At 38.9% G+C, this 24,773-nt stretch overlaps 2 protein-coding genes and 1 long non-coding RNA gene across 3 annotated transcripts in view; all 3 read right to left on the minus strand.

The window, feature by feature from the left end:
- LOC134815976 (uncharacterized) overlaps positions 1-24,773 on the minus strand; it is a 578,562-nt gene that overhangs the window by 1,560 nt on the left and 552,229 nt on the right. The window contains exon 5 of the mRNA XM_063824618.1: positions 177-270. Within this exon, the coding sequence (XP_063680688.1) occupies positions 177-270 (94 nt within the window). The remainder of the gene's footprint in view (positions 1-176; positions 271-24,773) is intronic.
- Positions 11,887-13,181, minus strand: LOC134814846 (uncharacterized). Its single transcript, XR_010160197.1, has 4 exons — positions 13,092-13,181; positions 12,450-12,519; positions 12,269-12,320; positions 11,887-11,981 (listed from the first exon to the last, which is right to left on the minus strand). It is a non-coding gene; the product is annotated as an uncharacterized LOC134814846 (long non-coding RNA).
- Positions 14,181-24,773, minus strand: part of LOC134816150 (Fanconi anemia group I protein homolog) — a 145,188-nt gene continuing 134,595 nt past the window's right edge. Inside the window, exons 22-30 of the mRNA XM_063824919.1 lie at positions 18,323-18,465; positions 17,998-18,084; positions 17,682-17,753; positions 16,474-16,566; positions 15,888-15,989; positions 15,600-15,735; positions 15,322-15,434; positions 15,137-15,220; positions 14,181-14,817 (exon numbers count right to left, since the gene is read on the minus strand). Of these exons, the coding sequence (XP_063680989.1) occupies positions 14,740-14,817; positions 15,137-15,220; positions 15,322-15,434; positions 15,600-15,735; positions 15,888-15,989; positions 16,474-16,566; positions 17,682-17,753; positions 17,998-18,084; positions 18,323-18,465 (908 nt within the window). The 3' untranslated portion in view covers positions 14,181-14,739. The remainder of the gene's footprint in view (positions 14,818-15,136; positions 15,221-15,321; positions 15,435-15,599; positions 15,736-15,887; positions 15,990-16,473; positions 16,567-17,681; positions 17,754-17,997; positions 18,085-18,322; positions 18,466-24,773) is intronic.

Genomic DNA, 24,773 nt, shown 5'->3' on the forward strand with positions numbered 1-24,773 from the left:
CGGTATCGTTAATTACACAATATCTATTGTTTCAAGTTTTCCAAAACAGCCGCTCATCTCTGTACAACACATACGTCATCATCACATACGTCATCATCACATACGTCATCATCACCTCTATTTTCCGACAATAGGGAAATAGTCAGTATATTTGTATAATAAAACAGTGAACATACCTATTAGGATGTAAGTTAGAGTGATCATGAGAAATGCGAACCAGTAACACACGTTATCACAGTAACAGATAACGTCTCCTCTGTTGAAACACACCTGGGTTTTATTAATTAAGTTTTATTAATTAAGTTTTATTAATTAAGTTTTATTAATTAAGTTTTATTAATTAAGTTTTATTAATTAAGTTTAATCCTAGCTGAGATTGCTTTTAAGAACTTTGAAAAAGTTTGGCTGTCTGGTAAGAAAATATCCCTTGAAAGAAAGCTGAGGTTATACGATGCTCAAGTTGTATCTGTATTGATTTACAACTCAAATAGTTGGAGTCCTAAGAAAGCAACCATGGAGAAAATGGACACACTCCATCGTAGACACCTCATGTCCATTTTAAACATCAAATGGCCTAAAGGTATGATAAGCAACAAAGCATTGTATGAAAGGTGCAAAGTTGAAAAGTTATCCAAGCGTATTGAACACCAGCGGTGGAAAATGTTTGGACACATTCTCAGGAGTATGGAGAACACCCCAGCCCAAACGGCTCTCTCATTTGCTATTGAATCAGATAATTTATTCATTGGAAGATTGGGGAGACCTAGAATGAACTTGTTATCGGTTTTAAGAAGTGATTTAAATAGTAGAAGTTTGCAAATGGACAACTTGTATGAATTGAACGAAATTAAAGATATAGCTGCATGCAACAGATGTTGGGAAAATCTTTTTCAAGGGTACAGTTTACCGCATTAAGGTATTTTTAAGAATCATTTTTGTCGGTAAGATCCTGTCACAATGCTGGCAAGCATTACCGTCGCCCTTATATTCACAACACTATTTACCCCCTATACGATTATATCCCCTTTATTGTTTTCCAGGCATTAAGACTCATCGAAAGTAGTTCAGCAGGTACATTTAAGTTCAAAACATTCTAATTCAATGTTGAAGATGACAGGAATAAGAAATAGTTGTATGGAGGTTTTTAAGAAATTTGCGCAAAATACGCGCCAGCATGTTATACGAAATTAGGTAAAAAACCCAAAATCGCCATATTCAGGTGCCTTAAAAACCATGTTAAAATTGAGTTAGAGATCTGAAACTTTGCAGGGCGTCTAGACCTTGTCCAAATCGACTGTAAAAAAAATGTCATGTTTCAGGAGTATCGGGAAGTGGGTTTTCTGGAACCCCTGTTTTACAACAGATTGTCGTGAAGATATATATGTATGTATAGACGCTTTTTGCAGTCAATTGTAGCCTACATTTAAGTGTCCGTAGATTCAAAAGTATAAACGATACAGTCATTTCGAACCACAGGTTTTAAAGATAATTGTTTAAGCTTTAGTTTACATTGTATTGAAAAATAATTTAACGTCATCATCATCACTTGATGACGTCATCAAGTTAAGTGTTTTTAAAACTTGACTTTTGACAAAGTAACAACTTTTTAAATCGATTTTACACTATTAAGGAGTAATTTTATTCAAAATCTGAGGACATTTTCATCTTAGATAATTGTTCAAGCATTCCGAAAATCTACCGGAATAGTTTCCTACCTTGCTCCTTCATAAAGATATTTGCTATTGAAGTTAGTGCTTTTTTGAAGAATAATTTTATAAAAACACAAAAGTTGTGAATTAGTATTCTCTGGTGTTGGGCCATCCCTTGGGTTGTGGAGCTCAATTTTGCTTCTTAAAGGTGTAAATTGTGTTATAGGCTAGTTTTAAAGTTAAAAATCGAAAAGTTGCACACGTGGGGACACGCCCAAATTCATTTAAAATCGCTAAAATCGCTAAAAATTTTGATTTTCACGATTTTTATCAACTTTGGAGTCCCGCTGTGATCCAAGTTCTTTTTGAAATCTTCTGAAACTTTGCATGCTTATCAAACTATATATTAAATACCACTATGCAAAAATTTACGGTGATTCAATATTGTATGCGCACGCGACGTCCGCTCAAAGTTTGCACGTGCGAAAGGTGAGAAATTTGCTCATTCGTGATTTCGAATATATTCTGCTTTCCACGATATTTAAATGGCATTATATATGAATTTAATGCCAACTTGAATGAGTAAAAAGTGCCATATTCAGTCGGTTATCGACAGAAATACCTAACTAAACACAAGGAAACGTTTTCAAAGGCAGAATTTCGAAATCGTCGAAATTACCTCCTTGTTAATGAAGTTTCGACTAGCTGTGTAAATTATCCTGACATTATAATCAAAAAGAGATGATATTTGACCAAAACCCATAATCATGGGTAGAGTGTACCGCTGCCAGTGTCTCTCTTTTCCAAACAAAAGGAAATGATATTAATTTGAGGAACAGTCCGCTAATGCAAATTGATACCGAGAATGAAATCGGTCGCTCGCTTTTTCCATTCGATCACGGCTTACGAATTGTAATAAAGCTTATTGATTTGAAAAAGCGAGCGACCGATTTCATTCTCGGTATCAATTTGCATTAGCGGACTGTTCCTCAAATTAATATCATTTCCTTTTGTTTGGAAAAGAGAGACACTGGCAGCGGTACACTCTACCCATGATTATGGGTTTTGGTCAAATTTTATAATAATAATAATTAAGTTTTAAACATTTTCTGCCCAAAAAGTAAAAACCTAGATATCACATCCTGCTTCAAGTTTAAATATTCTTCAAGCAAATGTTTTAATGCGGCATTCATTTGATGGAATCCACTTCAAGGGTTAAAATTAAATAAAACTGATAAATAATCTGTAATCGTGTTAAAGATGTCTCCATCGGTTTTCACTCACATTTGTAAATACGCTGTAGACCCAAACTGTACCCAGAATGAACCAGACGAAAGATACGACAGCTAAAAATAACTCGTACCCTCTGTAAGCTAAACTAAATGCTTGCTGAAAGTATACGCGTAGTGTTATTATGGCTATTTTGTGATCAAAATATTTATCTAACAAAACATTTATCCAACTATGAACTTCGATTTTTGTTACTATACTCTAGTAGCAGAGAGTAGTTGAGTGTGCACTTCAATGTACACAATTTTTGACCACACAGGGTCTTTCATTAGGTCATTCCAAAGCAAAATCATCTAGGTACCCATTTTGTATCGCTAGTCCCAGTCCTACAGGGCGAAATTTCTAAATTGCCCTCAGGCGCAAATTTTGGATTTTTGTATCTCGGCTTCTAAACGACTTAGAGACTTGAATATTGGCTTAAAATAACCGCAATAGCCATATTTATATACAAGTTATGAAGCAATATAAGGTCTCAAGTGCCTAGTTTTTAAGATATTCACGAAAAACTGTCTTTTAGCTCATCGCAGCCTGAATTACCGGAGTATTTTTATATCTCGAGCTAGAAAGGTCGTTAAAACTTCTCCAATATTGATAAATATTCGCGATGAGCACATTTATATAAGACTTATGAATCATTATATGCTCTAAAATGCTTATTTGTAGAGATATTGGCAAAAATCGGTAATTTTGGGTACAGCAATACAAGTTTGGTAATTCGTTTTGTCTTTTTGTTGCAAATTTTCACGTTGCAATTTTCAAGATGCAGTTTGTGGCTATCGATAGGGCTTTAAATATGCTATTGTATGGTCCCTCATTACACCTACAGTTGAACAGATGCTAAATGTCTGAACTTGAAGTAGTAATGAATCTCAAAGAGACGGATGGACACTGCAACTGGACAGGCAGTTGATATAGAAGTTAGAAACCTGATTGATGATACTAACGAGGAGCCAATTTAAGCCAAGAGTACGAATGCCCTTGTCTCTGAGGCCCAAAGTCATTGTGATTTGCGGCTCATGATCGATAAGGCCCACTGTCACTCAGGCGTGAGGTTCTGGGAATCTGGGGCACATCACCTGTGCTACTAATGGATGAGAAGTTTTACTCCTCGTTCAAGACTGGTTTCAGATGTCTAACTAACCGTTGAAAAGATGTATGTGAGTCAAGAGTCCAAGTAATTATCAAATATTTATCTCAGCCACTGCCCAGTTCCTGACATTTCAGGGTTTGTGACGGTTTGTGACCCCTATTGCCTATGTCAGGTGCTGAAAGATTGTATCAAAACCATACAATAGCATATTTAAAGCCCTATCGATAGCCACAAACTGCATCTTGAAAATTGCAACGTGAAAATTTGCAACAAAAAGACAAAACGAATTACCAAACTTGTATTGCTGTACCCAAAATTACCGATTTTTGCCAATATCTCTACAAATAAGCATTTTAGAGCATATAATGATTCATAAGTCTTATATAAATGTGCTCATCGCGAATATTTATCAATATTGGAGAAGTTTTAACGACCTTTCTAGCTCGAGATATAAAAATACTCCGGTAATTCAGGCTGCGATGAGCTAAAAGACAGTTTTTCGTGAATATCTTAAAAACTAGGCACTTGAGACCTTATATTGCTTCATAACTTGTATATAAATATGGCTATTGCGGTTATTTTAAGCCAATATTCAAGTCTCTAAGTCGTTTAGAAGCCGAGATACAAAAATCCAAAATTTGCGCCTGAGGGCAATTTAGAAATTTCGCCCTGTAGGACTGGGACTAGCGATACAAAATGGGTACCTAGATGATTTTGGTTTGGAATGACCTAGTGAAAGACCCTGTGTGGTCAAAAATTGTGGACATTGAAGTGCACACTCAACTACTCTCTGCTACTCTAGTACTAATACTAGAATTAAGAGACTTTTACCGATAGTTGAAATTCATCATCTAGCGTGAAATGATGCTAGATTCCGCCAGTTAGCGACAATGCCGCCAATTCTCGTGCACCCTTTCAATGACGCTATTCAGCGCCATTAAACGCTAGTTACGCGAAACTGTCGCTAGGTAGTGCGCCATCGACAGTGAGCCGCGCATGCCGACTGTAGGATGGTTTTTTAGCGCTAATTTCGGCCAGCACAATTTTCTTCAAACAAATAGATATTGAGTATCTTTCCCGACCTCCAATTGCAACAAAAATTGGTAAGCTTACTCATAGACTTACAAGGAAAGTGTCCGAAAAGTTTAAAGCATATCCAACCATCAGACATTATGTTACAGCTAAAAGAAGCGTATTTTGCCCCATTTTTATCACTATATCAACTCCGATATCCACCAAATTTTTCGGACAGTTGTAAAAGCCCTATTGGAAGATTGTCGCCAATTTTCAGAATGATCTCATTCAAGGAACTGAAGATAAATCCAAATAATACGACAAAAATCAACGAATTTGGTCAATTTTGGTCAAATTACGCGACTTTTACAGCTAATTTTGCTCCAAAAGCCGCGCACCATCAAATATGGCACCTAGGCGAAACTCACTGATCTTTCCAAAAAGGTATGACAAATTTGGTATTGTGAAAATTCTCACAGTCTCTAGAAAACAATGGTACAAAAATTTTTAAAATCCGAGCAAGTTTATTTTTATGGTGCACCCCCTACTGTCGCCAGGCCGGCGAAATCTAGCGCTATTTGCACCGAAATGTAGCGTAACTAGCGTTAAATGACGCTAGATAGCGTCATCTAGCGCTATTTAGCGACATTGAAAGGGTGCACGCAGCACGACAATTTGAATTGGCATTGTCACTAATTTTCGCTAATATAACTGGTAGATGACGCCGGACGCTCGCTAGATCAAAATGTTGAATTTAAACTATCGGTAAAACTAAAGGTCCGAATTAAGCTTAAGTTTAACGATTGAAGAATAACTGCGCTTACGTTATTAGGCACTTGTTTCCGCAGCAACATCAGTCCATTTTGGAGTAGTCCTAGAACTCCCGCCACTATTAGGTATATTGGAATCATTCTGAAATTAGGGCTTGTACAAGTTTGTAGTTACAACATAATATAGTCTACTGAATTTAAGATCTAATCTTTTTGAATGGTTTAAGACACTAGACGTAGAATTGATATCAGATATTCATCGTGTCTTTTGATAAAAGTGTTTATCACCATGTTTGAATAAGTGTTGGTGCACTTAATATAGTTAAGGTGTTTGGAATTTTACCTGTTGATGGGGCACTTGTCGAGGTATGCAGCTCCGATAACAATGTAAGCTACAGGTAGAATGAGTAGGAAGAGTAACACAAGGGTGCATGCCAGGGAGGCTATCAGAATTCCACCTGAGCAGTGTTAATTACTTCGGCACAGGTTGTGAATAGTAAGCTGTGAGACAGATTTTATTCTGGATGGTACTGTAGTTTAAACATGTCATCAGATTTATCAAGCACATTTGCACATTTACCAGCTTTTCGTAAGAAATCTGAGAAGTTCTCAGCAGTCAGCCACTCCTCCTTGATCTGCCCAAATAGAGACTCGTAAGTGGGGGGCAAGTCATCATCCTCGAACACGGGCAAGTTTCTGTCATGTTTAGTGCGGTGCCGGGCTGCTGAAGAAGTGTTCTGGTACTCTGGAGGTTCCCCGAGCTGGCCAACCTTCTCGTAGTCGGGCAGGGAGTCTCCTACCGACGACATGGGGTCATCCCGTCACCTAGTAACTTAGTAACCGTAGTAACCTAGTAACCGTAGTAACAGTCACATTGTCTTTGTTTCCTTTTCTGGGAGTGAGTGTAAGACTTTCTTCGAACTTTGCATGCAGAATTAATACATTAAACGGGGACTAAAACTTAAGTTTATTCCCCAAAAACGAATATCTCAGTACGCGGGCATACTGTGAGTGTGAACGATGGTTTTTAATTTGAAGCAATAATTTGGAGCGAGAGTTAAATCTGATATTTACTAATATTAGATTTAAAATTAAACACAACTACTACTAGACTGGTACTGATCGTTAACTGCACAGCAAACGTTACACTCGACACTAAATGTATACAAATGATGCAAACTGTACACACGGCTTGTAGACTAGACTCTTGAGATATTATATGTAAGCCTTCACAACTATGAACTAGTTCTTAATCTTTCTCAATAACGTGTTCATTGTGAATACCACATGGTAAGCTTACTACTCACTACTGTGCCGTAGTGCCGTTATTTTCGGGCATCCATTGCATTGTCCTTAAATGGTCTAAAGTCATGCTCCTGATATTACATCTCAACTTTAATAAGTCCAACAGTACAACGTAAAACGTGAGCCCAAACGATGAGCAGAATGTCGAATTTGTAACCGTCACGTACATGTAATTAGGTCGGTCCGACCTAATTTCATATCCATGATGTAAAGCATATATTTTTAACTCACAGAGAATATGTAGTTTATGCTTACCTTTCATCATCATGTAACGTTAGTCTCATTCAAAAATATTGATATTTGACCAATTTATGGGCCAAAATTTTTCACATGCCCAAATATGGCCATAATCTGGCTTGTATCACGTTGCGACTCCCACGGTCGTTTCACTATGGTCCTGACGATACTGGGGGAGCCGCGCACTTCGTGCGCGGCGGGTCATACAACGTATGACAAAATATGGCCATGTTTTGGCTCATAACTCAGTCATTTTTAGTCTAATCTGGATGAAAATTCATATACAAATTCAGAAGAACACTACTACTAGCTACAAATGGAGCACCTAAACATAAGTTTTGGACATGTTATGTCCCGTCGCGTTTGACCTATTATTGATTATAAATAAATGGATACCTATATTAGATCGGTCCGCCCTTGTTACATGTTCGTGACAGTATGACTATGAGTAACAGTCGAATCGGTTATCCTTGCGATTAATTAAATATGCAGACCGAAATCCACCATTGAACAATGAACATTGACATTATTATTCCACTTAATTGTTAAGGTTCGACTTGGCTTCATTCGGACGCGGTTACAAAATATTATTGATTATCAATTATAAAAGTTCGAAGTTTATTTCATTAGTGAACGTGAATATCCGATAACCTTTGTTTTAAGAATTCAACAGTGAATTAGTGCTGCTATTACAAATTACTGCAAAGTTATTACATCATACATATTAACACACGGCCCGATGGCCGATTGTATCACGCGGTGACCCCCACTGCCGCTTCACTTCGACGCTACAGGGGGAGCCGCGCACTTCGTGCGCGGCGGGTCATACAACGTATGACAAATGGCCGATAAAATCAAATCGGGATGATTATTAATCACCCTACACTCGACTGTCACGTGACTTTTTTAACTTGTTCTCTAGCTGGCCCTGAACGACTATTAGTATTAGAAACCCTAACCCTATATTATGTTGTATAATGTCGTGATACCCATCGCCGTTTCACTATAGTAGAGTTTCTACGGTACATGGGGAGCCTTGACCATTGTTAATGGTCTGGCCCGGCGCGCGCTACTTCGTAGCACTTGCCGTCGGTAACATTTCGAAAAGAAAGCGGCGCGCGCTACTTCGAAGAAATTTAGACGAGTAACATCCGTCAATGGGGAGCCGCGCACTCGTGCGCGGCGGGTCATACAACGTATGACAACTAATATGATCGGCCCAACCATAATCCTAACAAAAGCATATTAATATACTGAAACCCTAACGAGAAATTATATCAACTTCCTTATATATGGTCATATTGTAGCGTGATGCACTACTAGGCCACGCCGCAAATAATGTTTCTCGTTAGATCGGCGAGGTGCACCACTGGGCCACGCAGAGCTGAGAAGGATTGCCATCGTGAATGAAACGGTCATATCGAGATAGTTTTTCGCTAATATCTTCATGCCAGGGGAGCATTTTACTTTTATAATCCTATACTAGGCCTATGTCATGGGGCTGATTCAGAATCAGCGTCCGAAAATACATCAAGCTGGTTTCAATTTCAACTTTCAGGTACCTTTTTAGAAAAATTTTAAAGATCGAGTGTACGGTGATTAGCACGCTCTGATAAATACAAAATAGATAAGCACAAATAATGTACAATGGCTTTGAAACAGATGAGATAATGGATTAGTAAGATTGTAGATGGTACACTGGTGCAGTATGACTATGATTAAATAGTAATGAATGACCGGATATAACGGAGTTAGAACATGGCGTCGCCGTCGAACAACATACTAGTTGCAGTTGGCCTTAAAAGTTGCTCAACCATGAACCGGCTTGTAAAACAAGCGCGTCACGTAGTATGTTATGTGTATGTAGTACGCGAAGTGCAGGCCCATTTGCTCTATCCAGATCCCTTGCGCTTGCAGTGGCGCGCGCCCGCCTCACGGCGGTAAAAAGGCTTGTGAAACAAGCGCGCCCGCAGTGGCGCGAAAGCACATGGTTAGGTGAACAGGCCCATGGCTAGGTGAATGTAATGCACACAATTTGAAGTATGATTTTTTACCATTATCCTTGTGGATCATTGTATCACGTAGTGACCCCCACTGTCGCTTCACTATAGTGATATAACCCCTGTAGAGTTTCTACGATACAGGGGGAGCCGCGCACTCGTGCGCGGCGGGTCATACAACTTATGACAAGTGGATAGTTTGAGACAATGTTATGATTAGATGGGCAAATAAAAGAGTCACCCGGGTCATCCAAATAATATTAACAACTGTTACTATGCACCAATCCTAATTTATTCCCATCTTTTCCACCAATCAAATCTAATTTTTACCCAAATTACCCAAAAAAAATACACAAAAAATAAACCAATCCAATTAAAACACTCACACAATATAACCAAACCCACAATCAACCCACACCCCACAATTAATAAACAAACAACCCCCAATTTTCATAATAACCACACACCACCCCCCCCCAACCACACCACCCAAAACCTCAACCCCCACCCAACCCCCCCCCACACACCCCCACACCACCCCCCCCAACACCAACCCAAACCACCACACAAACAACCCACACCACCACCACAACACACACCCCAAAAAAACAAAACCCCCAACACACCCCCCACAACCCCCATCACCCACACCCAACCACCCCACCCCCACACACCAACAAAAACAAAAACACCAAACACACACTCACCCCACAACACACCCAACACCCCTAAACCCAACAAAACAAAAACCCCAAACCAACAACCACCCCCCAAATAATCCCTCCAACATATATTCACAAAAACTAAAATAAACCCAACCCAATCCCACCCAAACAACCCCATCCCCCAAAAACCCAAAATACCCCTTCTACCCAAATCCAATAAAACAAAACCCCTATCCACTACCCCATTACACACCATATAATAACCAACCCCCCAAATTAACCCACACTTTTTATCTTTTCCCCCCCCACACACACAAACAAACCCACAAACAACACCACAAGCTGCACCCCAAGAGACCCCCAAAATCACACAGAAGCGCAAGCCAAAGAGTAGTCTGCAAGAAAGACCAAGAACTGAACTGACAAACAAGAGCCCCCCACATTAGACCAAACAGTGCGTACCAACACCAATATAAAAAAAAGTAGAATAAATAAATGAATATCGAGCACAAAATGAGAATAAAAACTTACAGTGTCCACACAAACAAAGTACACTCCACCTAGAACAGGCCGTAACGTGATCAACACCAACCACAAACAAACGCGAGAAACAAAACCCGAAAAACAAAACCAGAGCAACCGTAGAGATATACTAACTATCAACACTAAGAGTAATAAGAACCAAGTCATCTCGCAATCTTACACATATCGAACAATACTAGGACAACAAATTACAGACAGAGAAGACTACTTTCAGAGATGGCAATGACCCTCCCGACTCCACTCTATGCGGAGAACAGTCAAGACAGCTAGAGGCCAACTGAGACCTGAGACAAGATATCTAACATGTCAGTGATCTGTGTTGTCACACATCTCACACCTTAAGAGACTGTCCACCCAAAATCCCGCAAACTATTACAGTCGTGCTACCTCCACAAACATACCTTATGTAGACATTTAGGTCTTTCATAATTTGACTTTAAATATCATGAAAGAACTCCTCTATCTTTCTGTTCTTAATGACTAAACATCTCGATAGCGCAGAATTACGCGTCTTCAGCGATACCTAGTTAAATGACTGAGCTTTTACGCCCTGAGATCTGACTCATGATCTACTTCCTGTATGTCATTCTCATTGTTAGCTTTTAGTGATCATAAGACTAACATTGATGTCACAGGTCGACCAATAGGTCGAGTTTCTTCTAATATACGTGTCGAAGTCTGTGGAACTACTATGATATTTCAGATAACGCCAACACCCTTGAAAGTGAGTTTAGACGGCCCAGTATGTATGTGACACCGAATTGGTCTAGGCGTCCACTGACATCTTTCCACACTTACTGCCCACTCTTCTTTTAGATGTTTTGTCGTGTTTCGCTAGTGATGAGCCATGCTAATCATAAAATTTTGGTTTCTCAAAGCATCTTGTGTTTTTAGAGTGTAACAAATTGCCTAAAATGGCATACGTTTTTATGGCATAAATGGAAATTTTTATTGGCCAATTCTCCATTATGCCATTTATGCCATTGGTACCCCCTCTACCAAACGCCTAAAAGATTGCTCAGAATTAAATCAAATTTAAATAAAACTTACGGGTACGGTGTTGTTGTGCTCTGAAGACGGATCAGAATTCGAGGAGTGAAGCTTAGATCTCAAAACCGACACCTCATCTGAAGCCCGAATCAAAGTGTTATTAAAAAGTGTCACTTGTAAATTACTTTTGGACGTTTGGGTTAATTTACAATGTGTTATGCTTTGACAGACAAATCATCAATCGAGTGACTAAAAGCATAATTACCTTTGAGTTGTTGGATCTGCTTGTCTCCTGTCCTGAGTGTCCTCAACAGTTCTGCCTTCTCCTCATCAAGTTTATCAATTGTTTGTTGGTGAAGTGCTGTGTCAGACAGCTGGGATGTCGATGCTTGGGACTCATTGTCTACGTCATGTGACCCATTTGAGTTCTAGAGGGTAGCGTATTACTATATATATTATTATATATCAGACATCAGCTTATATATTTACGATGACAACAAGAAAATTTATCCAATATACAAATATATATATACAGATATAGCAATTGTTTGATCTGAAATATTAAGGAATGGTATCATTGTCAATACCACACCTTTTCAAGTATAATATGAAATTAATTGTGGAACAACTGGGACTGGGAGACAAAAAATCAAGATTGCATTTTTTTAAATACATTTCACAAGGATTATTAAAATATGACAAAGACCGGACTTACCCGTGGCACCCTTCTATTTTGCGCCTCCTCTGCCTCTTTCTGCCTCTTTTCACTGGGTTTTAATTTGGTTTACTTAAATTTAAAAAGCAATGAAGACAAATTCAAATCTAAAATCTGACATTTGAAAATTCTACATTTATACGGAGGTACGGAGATTGTGCTTGGAAGAAAAATATTCAACCTTAGTGCCTGTATTTCTTCTCCGTGCTTCAACATAATCTTCATCAACAGTAAATCTCTCTGTAGTGGATCTGAATTGCGAATTAAATGAAAAACATTGATTCGCTCATACTTTGTCCTGTGATCATGAAAACATTTTATGTATATTTAATTGAATTTGTTAAGTTACTAAATCAAACACTGCACGACGCCAGTAAACGACCGGGGGTAGGATTTGGCCGGGGCCGGGAAATGGAATGTCCAAATTTTGCCGGGGCTGGGAATTGGCCGTTCTGGAATTTGGCCGGGGCCGTGAATTTAATAAATTATTAAGATTTAAGGATTTAGGTGGAATATCGTAATTGTAAAAACTATCAGAGGTTACAAAAACAAAGGACTGCTCTTGAAAGTTGGCACTCTGGACATCATCCTTTCAAAATTGAAAATCCATTTTAATATTTATATGGCCGATTTCGATCAAAAATTCCCGGCCAAAATTGAAAATCGGCCGGGGCCGGGAAGAAATAGCTCCCCCGGTGCCGGGAATCCCGGTCGATTACTGCACGACGCACGTGTAGATGTGAAGCAGTTCATAGGTTTGATGATAGGTTCGGTCATAACGTGCTGATTGTAGGTAATAGGAATTTAAAAGTTCGATAAAAACCTTTCTCTTTGATGTAGACCAAGTCGACTAAATTTCTAGCAAGAAGCCTTATTACAGGATAGTTCTCTTTCTTCTTCTTCTCCTTCTCTTTCTCCGTTCTCATTTCCTCCAACAGCTGCTCAGCGGCCTCTTCTGTCAAATATGCCAATATGTATATACATACAATGTATAATTAAATTTAAATGTGCGATAAAATTTAACCGACTCTTCTAAGGAAGATTACCATCGGCCTCAACACTGCATAAAAAGTGCATGATAGACTCGTTGCAAAGGTTTTCTCTGACTCTGTTTAATCACGAATTAAGTATTTAAGTATGAAGTAAATATTTTTAAGGATAGAAAATAAAAAGTTCAAAATTATAAAAACCTATTTGTTCGACGTAGGAAGACATTCTAAATAAGTTTCAGTGAGGAGAGAGGGGGGGGGGGGGGGGGGGGGGGGTAATGACTACCAATGGAGACTTTTGGGGACTAAAAATCATGGGGACTAGAGGTCAACTCGTTGACGTAATTCACCATTTGTCCCCAGAATTTTTGACAGTTATTTATGGTTTTCAAGTTAGTTTAATAACGATACGATCGAGATGTTTTGTCCAAGATAAGAGTAGGATAAATCTAAATGGGGACTAATGGGGACTAAAAATCATCTAAATGGGGACTAATGGAGACTTTTGGGGACTAAAAATCATGGGGACTCGGGGTAAAATCGTTGACGTAATTCCCCAAGTCCCCAAAAGTAGTCATTACCCCCCCCCCCCCCCCCCCCCCCGGAGAGAGCCACCTAGTTCGTGGATTTCTATACCAATGTTTGTAAATAAAATGTAATGTTTGTGAGAATAATTTAATGTTTATTTTACAATATTGAAACTAATATTATCCTTGTGGCTCAGTTGGTGAATCCATCTGTCTACTGACTCTAGCTGGGCAAATTTAAGAGCTCAAAACTGAAGGGCAGCCGTCACTGACCAAACTATTGTGTGCCTTCTATCGTGTATTAGTGACATAAATTGACGTTGGAGCTGCGAAAATGACACGAGCGCAGCAAAATAAAACATTGAGTTTGAGTTGGTAGGTAAAATTTAGTAAAAATTCAAATGGCCCCAAAACATTATTTATTCCGCATTCCCAAAATAAAATATTTTCTGAAAGTTAATTGTTCGTCGGTCAGAGATGATCTACCTGATGTTCATTTTAAATCATACTACATAAAACGAATATGGCTTCAGTTTATTAAATCACTAAAAATTCGAGCGGCCAAACTCCAACGTCACTAATATGTAACAGGATCTAAATAATTCTTATTACTCCCATCTTGTAATAGTTAAATCTAAATGGAAGACGATCATTGATCTAAGGTTACATTATGTATCATAGCAATCTTAGTCATAAGTATAATTATGATAATCATCTAAAGTAAGTAGAACCTATTTAAAAATCTGCTATGCCTTCAGTATCATATCCTGGAGCTTGGTTTCAGTGTCTGCCCACAATTGTAACGACAATAATCTGTTTCATTTGTTAAATATGCACTAGTCCTAAGTCCAGGCTCGCTGAACTGCGAACCCGCAATTCTGAGAGTGAACGATGATCTTCATGTTAGATTAATTTCCAATGCTGCTCCAATAGAATACAGTTGTTTGGTAGCTCCTCAATCATCGTTCTCCTTGTTCTTTCCTCTTTTTCGTTTCTTCTTGGGCTTCTCCGTGTCCTCCCCGTCTTCCTCCACCTAAATAGATGATAAGTAAATTAAAAACATTTTTCCCTTGATGGACGGTCGTCGGTGATGGAGTTAATTCAAAATTATTGAACGAATAATTGTAGTATATCTTCCGTCTAAACTGTAAATGAAAATCAACTTGTATTGTCACCAAGATGTAACTAGGTCGAACGGAAAAATTAGGCCTCACGCAGGAATTAGTTCTCAAGTAGGCGCGGCTTTTAAGTGTATTTATATATCACGCGCCTGCGTGAGACCTAATTCCTGCGTGAGACCTAATTCTCCGTTCGACCTAGTTACATCTTGGTGACAGTAATAATAATGAAACCTTAGTAAATTTTTCTTCGAGAACTTTCATGTTTACTTTGAAATCTCGGGCAGGGCTCCTTTTGAAGTGTTCCATCAAATCTGTCTGAAAATCATCCAATGTAATTATAATGAATTAAAGAGGACTTTTTAAGAGATTAAAATTTAAAATTTACGATTGAATGAAGCGAATAACTTAAAACCTACTTTAGTTTTCTTGCTGAGTATGATGAGGTTTCTTTCGCACTGCTCAACAGCGTATATAAGACCGGGGACACTGACGGCTTGTTTACGTATGGTGGCTGCGTTCTGAGCTGTGCCTGAGGGAGATTCCAAATGTTGCGAATTTTGTGTCTACATGGACGAAAACTTACACGTCTCTTCCAAGTACGGGTGTTTCAGTTGGAAATAGAAATTATTATAAATTAAAATAAAACATCAACTATTATTCGTTCCATTAAGCCCCATATCGGTTTTGTATTTACCAATATTCTCCGCTAGAGGCTGTTCTAAGTAGATGAGGAAACTGTAGAGTTTTTGGTTAGTGGAAGTTCCAACTAACTTGGCCAGCTTCTCCAGTGATTTTAGGATGCCGTGGTTGTGTGATGACTCGCGCTTTATCTGTCACAAAGAGAGGTGTTAGTTGCAAGTTTGTAGGACAAGCAAGATAAAGAACGTAATTAAAATATTACAATAAAATGTAGCATTATTTGAAATGTTTGAACCGCAGAATTGTAGCTATCTTGTAAAAACAACACTCAAATGGTACCCACCTGTAGCGTAAAGGTGTTGTAGAACTTCTTGGTGGTCCGGGAGAGAAGGTCTGTTGTAGAGGAACTGTGAGGACTCTTACACGTCAGACAAACACTCAACACCTGGGAGGGGTAACCACATAAAGGGGGGGGGGGGGGGGGGGGGGGGGGCTGCAGACAAACACTCAACACCTGGGAGGGGTAACCACATTGGGGGGGGGAAGGGGGGGCTGCAGACAAACACTCAACACCTGGGAGGGGTAACCACATTAGGGGGGGGGGGGGGTGGGGTTGCAGACAAACACTCAACACCTGGGAGGGGTAACCACATTAGGGGGGGGGGGGCTGCAGACAAACACTCAACACCTGGGAAGGGTAACCACATTGGAGGGGGGGGGGGGGGGCTGCAGAAAAACACTCAACACCTGGGAGGGGTAACCACATTAGGGGGGGGGGGGGCTGCAGACAAACACTCAACACCTGGGAGGGGTAACCACATTAGGAGCGGGCTGCAGACAAACACTCAACACCTGGGAGGGGTTACCACATCAGGGGGGGTGTTCAGCAGCTGGTAACACTGGAAAGGAAGAGAAAGAGACACACTTACCGTAGCTACTTGCATGAGATACTGGCACAGTAGATCCGACTGATCGTCGCCGGATTTTCCTTGCTGTATACCCCACTCAATATCTGATAATACCTGAGAGAGATTGTTTGTAAATTTTTGCATGATTTTGATTTCTGTCCAAATGCCAGGTTTAATTTTAATTTGCTAACATATTATAACACACATAACCCCGGCATGCGCAGGGATTATATTTCAATTTTTCCCGCGACGCGCGGGAAACATTTATAATAATTTCGAGTGCGAAGCACGAGGGATTATTATGAAAATAACCCCGACGTGCTTTAGCACGAGGGGTTATTTTAATATAACTTAAGCGTGCCGGTGTTATGTGTTATAAACCCCTCCGGGTTAGTGCTAGGACCAACAAATTTGACATTTTACTCTTAATTCTAGCTATATGAGATCATAATGGAAAATATGAAATGGAATTGGGGACTTCCAAATAAATACAACTAAGGTACTATGACTTTTGAAATTGGCGTTATATCTAAACATTATTCCTCAGTCAGAACGTTGAATGAATATGAATATCGATAAGGGGCGTCGAGTTAAGCCTGGCAAGCGATAAAAGCTAATAATGATATCGTGTCATGAAGTTCATCAAAGTAGACGACTATAATACATGGCTTACATCAAACTCGACAAAATTAACCGAACCGGACAAAATCAAATGTAACCGTCGAGACAAGTTTTGGAACTGGTCCAATTAATGTAAGAGTTTAAGTAATGTAGTGTGCTGGAGTTTTGCCAGCGCCTGCAATTAGACCGATACGTAGATCGAGTGTATTTATAGTTCTTACGTTAAGCCATAGGTCACGTGACATTTTTTACCAATGCGCGTCGTAGTAGTTAGTCACGTGATACACGTCATCAAAACACGTGACAGTACGCGGTTGAAATTCTCATGGAATATCAAAACGAAACAAATCTTGTTGAGCCAAATTAGCGGGGCGGGATTATAAAAGCTGTGCCGGGGTTATTTATTCAGCGGGAAAAAACTAACAGCGGGAGCCGGGATTATCAGAATCTATTTAGCGGGAGCCGGGATTATCAGAATCTTATTCTATCCCGGAGGGGTTTATAAGTATTGAATATTGATGTGCGGGAGACGAACATACGAACTATACATTCGTATTTGCAGAGTAGAGGAATGGTTGTAAAGAATAAAGGGAGCAACTAGAGCTTACAGAATCCACTGATGTTAGGAGTACAGAGAGTAGTTTTCCAGCTGAGTTCTCCGAAACCAACTTGTACTTCACCTGAACAAACTAACTATTACACAAACAAACAAACAAACAAACAAACAAACAAACAAACAAACAAACAAACAAACAAACAAACAAACAAACAAACAAACAAACAAACTGTTACACAGGAGACTAGGGGTCCGGACGTAGAGTCTTACGTCGTAGAGTTCCGGACACAGGAGACTATATACTTCAATTCAGTAACCCGAAAACGGTTAAGGATACATGAAAAAACAGAATGTAAAACTAGTGTTACCTCGTCAATCATGCTATCCTCATCCTCTGTCTCAATATCCCCCATCTCAGCTAGAATGTCACGTGCTAGTGCTAGCTGTATATCCAACTGATAAACATAACTCTGGTTTAATTTGTAAACATCAAATTATCTAAATCAGAAATGATTGATCGACCGAAACAAAAACTATAACGTAACATCACTTTAAGTTAAACATCATATATTTGTCCCTCTATAAAGTAATGTCCAATAAACTGACTGATGTGCGACTTTCAAGAAGAAGTAAAGAAGATTAACGAACAATGGAATGTTTTCATCCTAAAGCCTAGCTCGTAACAATAGGTACCTTATCAGAAGATCGTCTCAGGGATGATAGGAGGATGGACACAACGTCTTTAGAAAAACCAGAAGTAAGAGAGGGGTTATCAAGCAACTTGAGGAGTATGTCCTCTAGAGAACTCTGTGATTCACACATACTGTACAACACATCTGAGATGGGTGATCATTAACTACAATTTCAAGACATATTAAAGTAAAATGAAAAAATCATATTGTTAAAACTCTGTCCCATATTCAAATATAAAATTTCTAGAACCGCCATTTCCCCGATTTTTGTCCAGTGACCAATTAGCTGGTTGATTATGGGTCACATGAGACCAAATTGAGGTACTGGAAGTCAAAATCTCGGACAAGAAACTGCAAAATGGAAAAATCTTGTCATCCCAAATGCTGTCCCATTTTCAGATTTTGAAGACGAATCTTCCAGGACCGAAATTTTCCAGTTTTCACTGAATATGTTTCCAATGACCGATTGTCAGTCATGTATGAATGGTATTAAACACAATTGAGGTGCTGATAGTTTGATTCCGGCCGGAAGAAGCTTCCCAGAGAAAGAACTACAAAACCAAAATCAAATTTTCAAAACTCTGTCCCATTTTCAAATATGAAATTTCTGGAACCCAAATTTCTCCGATTTTTGTCCAGTGACCAGTTAGCTGGTTGACTATGGGTCACATGAGACCAAATTGGGGTACTGGAAGTAAAAATCTCGGACAAGAAACTGCAAAATGGAAAAATTTGGTCATCCCAAATGATGTCCCATTTTCAGATTTTGAAGACGAAACTTCCAAGACCGAAATTTCCCAGTTTTTACTGAATATGTTTCCAATGACCGATTTGTCAGTCATCTATGAATGGTATTAAACACAATTGAGGTGCTGATAGTTTGATTCCGGCCGGAGGAAGCTTCCCAGAGAAAGAACTACAAAACCAAAAATCAAATTTTCAAAACTCTGTCCCATTTTCAAATATGAAATTTCTAGAACCCAAATTTCTCCGATTTTTGTCCAGTGACCAGTTAGCTGGTTGACTATGGGTCACATGAGACCAAATTGAGGTACTGGAAGTCAAAATCTCGGACAAGAAACTGCAAAATGGAAAAATTTTGTCATCCCAAATGCTGTCCCATTTTCAGATTTTGAAGACGAAACTTCCAGGACCGAAATTTCCCAGTTTTCACTGAATATGTTTCCAATGACCGATTTGTCAGTCATCTATGAATGGTATTAAACACAATTGAGGTGCTGATAGTTTGATTCCGGCCGGAGGAAGCTTCCCAGAGAAAGAACTACAAAACCAAAAATCAAATTTTCAAAACTCTGTCCCATTTTCAAATATGAAATAACTAGAACCCTAATTTCTCCGATTTTTGTCCAGTGACCAGTTAGCTGGTTGACTATGGGTCACATGAGACCAAATTGGGGTACTGGAAGTCAAAATCTCGGACAAGAAACTGCAAAATGGAAAAATTTTGTCATCCCAAATGCTGTCCCATTTTCAGATTTTGAAGACGAAACTTCCAGGACCGAAATTTCCCAGTTTTCACTGAATATGTTTCCAATGACCGATTTGTCAGTCATCTATGAATGGTATTAAACACAATTGAGGTGCTGATAGTTTGATTCCGGCTGGAGGAAGCTCCCCAGAGAAAGAACTACAAAACCAAAATCAAATTTTCAAAACTCTGTCCCATTTTCAAATATGAAATTTCTAGAACCCAAATTTCTTCGATTTTTGTCCAGTGACCAGTTAGCTGGTTGACTATGGGTCACATGAGACCAAATTGAGGTACTGAAAGTCAAAATCTCGGACAAGAAACTGCAAAATGGAAAAATTTTGTCATCCCAAATGCTGTCCCATTTTCAGATTTTGAAGACGAAACTTCCAGGACCGAAATTTCCCAGTTTTCACTGAATATGTTTCCAATGACCGCTTTGTCAGTCATCTATGAATGGTATTAAACACAATTGAGGTGCTGATAGTTTGATTCCGGCCGGAGGAAGCTTCCCAGAGAAAGAACTACAAAACCAAAAATCAAATTTTCAAAACTCTGTCCCATTTTCAAATATGAAATTTCTAGAACCGCCATTTCCCCGATTTTTGTCCAGTGACCAATTAGCTGGTTGACTATGGGTCACATGAGACCAAATTGAGGTACTGGAAGTCAAAATCTCGGACAAGAAACTGCAAAATGGAAAAATCTTGTCATCCCAAATGCTGTCCCATTTTCAGATTTTGAAGACGAATCTTCCAGGACCGAAATTTCCCAGTTTTCAATGAATATGTTTCCAATGACCGATTGTCAGTCATGTATGAATGGTATTAAACACAACTGAGGTGCTGATAGTTTGATTCCGGCCGGAGGAAGCTTCCCAGAGAAAGAACTACAAAACCAAAAATCAAATTTTCAAAACTCTGTCCCATTTTCAAATATGAAATTTCTAGAACCCAAATTTCTCCGATTTTTGTCCAGTGACCAGTTAGCTGGTTGACTATGGGTCACATGAGACCAAATTGAGGTACTGAAAGTCAAAATCTCGGACAAGAAACTGCAAAATGGAAAAATTTTGTCATCCCAAATGCTGTCCCATTTTCAGATTTTGAAGACGAAACTTCCAGGACCGAAATTTCCCAGTTTTTACTGAATATGTTTCCAATGACCGATTTGTCAGTCATCTATGAATGGTATTAAACACAATTGAGGTACTTATAGTTTGATTCCGGCCGGAGGAAGCTTCCCAGAGAAAGAACTACAAAACCAAAAATCAAATTTTCAAAACTCTGTCCCATTTTCAAATATGAAATTTCTAGAACCCAAATTTCTCCGATTTTTGTCCAGTGACCAGTTAGCTGGTTGACTATGGGTCACATGAGACCAAATTGAGGTACTGAAAGTCAAAATCTCGGACAAGAAACTGCAAAATGGAAAAATTTTGTCATCCCAAATGCTGTCCCATTTTCAGATTTTGAAGACGAAACTTCCAGGACCGAAATTTCCCAGTTTTTACTGAATATGTTTCCAATGACCGATTTGTCAGTCATCTATGAATGGTATTAAACACAATTGAGGTGCTGATAGTTTGATTCCGGCCGGAGGAAGCTTCCCAGAGAAAGAACTACAAAACCAAAAATCAAATTTTCAAAACTCTGTCCCATTTTCAAATATGAAATTTCTAGAACCCAAATTTCTTCGATTTTTGTCCAGTGACCAGTTAGCTGGTTGACTATGGGTCACATGAGACCAAATTGGGGTACTGGAAGTCAAAATCTCGGACAAGAAACTGCAAAATGGAAAAATTTTGTCATCCCAAATGCTGTCCCATTTTCAGATTTTGAAGACGAATCTTCCAGGACCGAAATTTCCCAGTTTTCAATGAATATGTTTCCAATGACCGATTGTCAGTCATGTATGAATGGTATTAAACACAACTGAGGTGCTGATAGTTTGATTCCGGCCGGAGGAAGCTTCCCAGAGAAAGAACTACAAAACCAAAAATCAAATTTTCAAAACTCTGTCCCATTTTCAAATATGAAATTTCTAGAACCCAAATTTCTCCGATTTTTGTCCAGTGACCAGTTAGCTGGTTGACTATGGGTCACATGAGACCAAATTGAGGTACTGAAAGTCAAAATCTCGGACAAGAAACTGCAAAATGGAAAAATTTTGTCATCCCAAATGCTGTCCCATTTTCAGATTTTGAAGACGAAACTTCCAGGACCGAAATTTCCCAGTTTTTACTGAATATGTTTCCAATGACCGATTTGTCAGTCATCTATGAATGGTATTAAACACAATTGAGGTACTTATAGTTTGATTCCGGCCGGAGGAAGCTTCCCAGAGAAAGAACTACAAAACCAAAAATCAAATTTTCAAAACTCTGTCCCATTTTCAAATATGAAATTTCTAGAACCCAAATTTCTCCGATTTTTGTCCAGTGACCAGTTAGCTGGTTGACTATGGGTCACATGAGACCAAATTGAGGTACTGGAAGTCAAAATCTCGGACAAGAAACTGCAAAATGGAAAAATTTTGTCATCCCAAATGCTGTCCCATTTTCAGATTTTGAAGACGAAACTTCCAGGACCGAAATTTCCCAGTTTTCACTGAATATGTTTCCAATGACCGATTTGTCAGTCATCTATGAATGGTATTAAACACAATTGAGGTGCTGATAGTTTGATTCCGGCCGGAGGAAGCTTCCCAGAGAAAGAACTACAAAACCAAAAATCAAATTTTCAAAACTCTGTCCCATTTTCAAATATGAAATTACTAGAACCCAAATTTCTCCGATTTTTGTCCAGTGACCAGTTAGCTGGTTGACTATGGGTCACATGAGACCAAATTGGGGTACTGGAAGTCAAAATCTCGGACAAGAAACTGCAAAATGGAAAAATTTTGTCATCCCAAATGCTGTCCCATTTTCAGATTTTGAAGACGAAACTTCCAGGACCGAAATTTCCCAGTTTTCACTGAATATGTTTCCAATGACCGATTTGTCAGTCATCTATGAATGGTATTAAACACAATTGAGGTGCTGATAGTTTGATTCCGGCCGGAGGAAGCTCCCCAGAGAAAGAACTACAAAACCAAAATCAAATTTTCAAAACTCTGTCCCATTTTCAAATATGAAATTTCTAGAACCCAAATTTCTTCGATTTTTGTCCAGTGACCAGTTAGCTGGTTGACTATGGGTCACATGAGACCAAATTGAGGTACTGAAGTCAAAATCTCGGACAAGAAACTGCAAAATGGAAAAATTTTGTCATCCCAAATGCTGTCCCATTTTCAGATTTTGAAGACGAAACTTCCAGGACCGAAATTTCCCAGTTTTCACTGAATATGTTTCCAATGACCGCTTTGTCAGTCATCTATGAATGGTATTAAACACAATTGAGGTGCTGATAGTTTGATTCCGGCCGGAGGAAGCTTCCCAGAGAAAGAACTACAAAACCAAAAATCAAATTTTCAAAACTCTGTCCCATTTTCAAATATGAAATTTCTAGAACCGCCATTTCCCCGATTTTTGTCCAGTGACCAATTAGCTGGTTGACTATGGGTCACATGAGACCAAATTGAGGTACTGGAAGTCAAAATCTCGGACAAGAAACTGCAAAATGGAAAAATCTTGTCATCCCAAATGCTGTCCCATTTTCAGATTTTGAAGACGAATCTTCCAGGACCGAAATTTCCCAGTTTTCAATGAATATGTTTCCAATGACCGATTGTCAGTCATGTATGAATGGTATTAAACACAACTGAGGTGCTGATAGTTTGATTCCGGCCGGAGGAAGCTTCCCAGAGAAAGAACTACAAAACCAAAAATCAAATTTTCAAAACTCTGTCCCATTTTCAAATATGAAATTTCTAGAACCCAAATTTCTCCGATTTTTGTCCAGTGACCAGTTAGCTGGTTGACTATGGGTCACATGAGACCAAATTGAGGTACTGAAAGTCAAAATCTCGGACAAGAAACTGCAAAATGGAAAAATTTTGTCATCCCAAATGCTGTCCCATTTTCAGATTTTGAAGACGAAACTTCCAGGACCGAAATTTCCCAGTTTTTACTGAATATGTTTCCAATGACCGATTTGTCAGTCATCTATGAATGGTATTAAACACAATTGAGGTACTTATAGTTTGATTCCGGCCGGAGGAAGCTTCCCAGAGAAAGAACTACAAAACCAAAAATCAAATTTTCAAAACTCTGTCCCATTTTCAAATATGAAATTTCTAGAACCCAAATTTCTCCGATTTTTGTCCAGTGACCAGTTAGCTGGTTGACTATGGGTCACATGAGACCAAATTGAGGTACTGAAAGTCAAAATCTCGGACAAGAAACTGCAAAATGGAAAAATTTTGTCATCCCAAATGCTGTCCCATTTTCAGATTTTGAAGACGAAACTTCCAGGACCGAAATTTCCCAGTTTTTACTGAATATGTTTCCAATGACCGATTTGTCAGTCATCTATGAATGGTATTAAACACAATTGAGGTGCTGATAGTTTGATTCCGGCCGGAGGAAGCTTCCCAGAGAAAGAACTACAAAACCAAAAATCAAATTTTCAAAACTCTGTCCCATTTTCAAATATGAAATTTCTAGAACCCAAATTTCTTCGATTTTTGTCCAGTGACCAGTTAGCTGGTTGACTATGGGTCACATGAGACCAAATTGGGGTACTGGAAGTCAAAATCTCGGACAAGAAACTGCAAAATGGAAAAATTTTGTCATCCCAAATGCTGTCCCATTTTCAGATTTTGAAGACGAATCTTCCAGGACCGAAATTTCCCAGTTTTCAATGAATATGTTTCCAATGACCGATTGTCAGTCATGTATGAATGGTATTAAACACAACTGAGGTGCTGATAGTTTGATTCCGGCCGGAGGAAGCTTCCCAGAGAAAGAACTACAAAACCAAAAATCAAATTTTCAAAACTCTGTCCCATTTTCAAATATGAA

Source organism: Bolinopsis microptera, chromosome 5, assembly GCF_026151205.1.
Source record: "Bolinopsis microptera isolate Bmic1 chromosome 5, MBARI_Bmic_1.0, whole genome shotgun sequence".
NCBI classification, from domain to species: domain Eukaryota; kingdom Metazoa; phylum Ctenophora; class Tentaculata; order Lobata; family Bolinopsidae; genus Bolinopsis; species Bolinopsis microptera.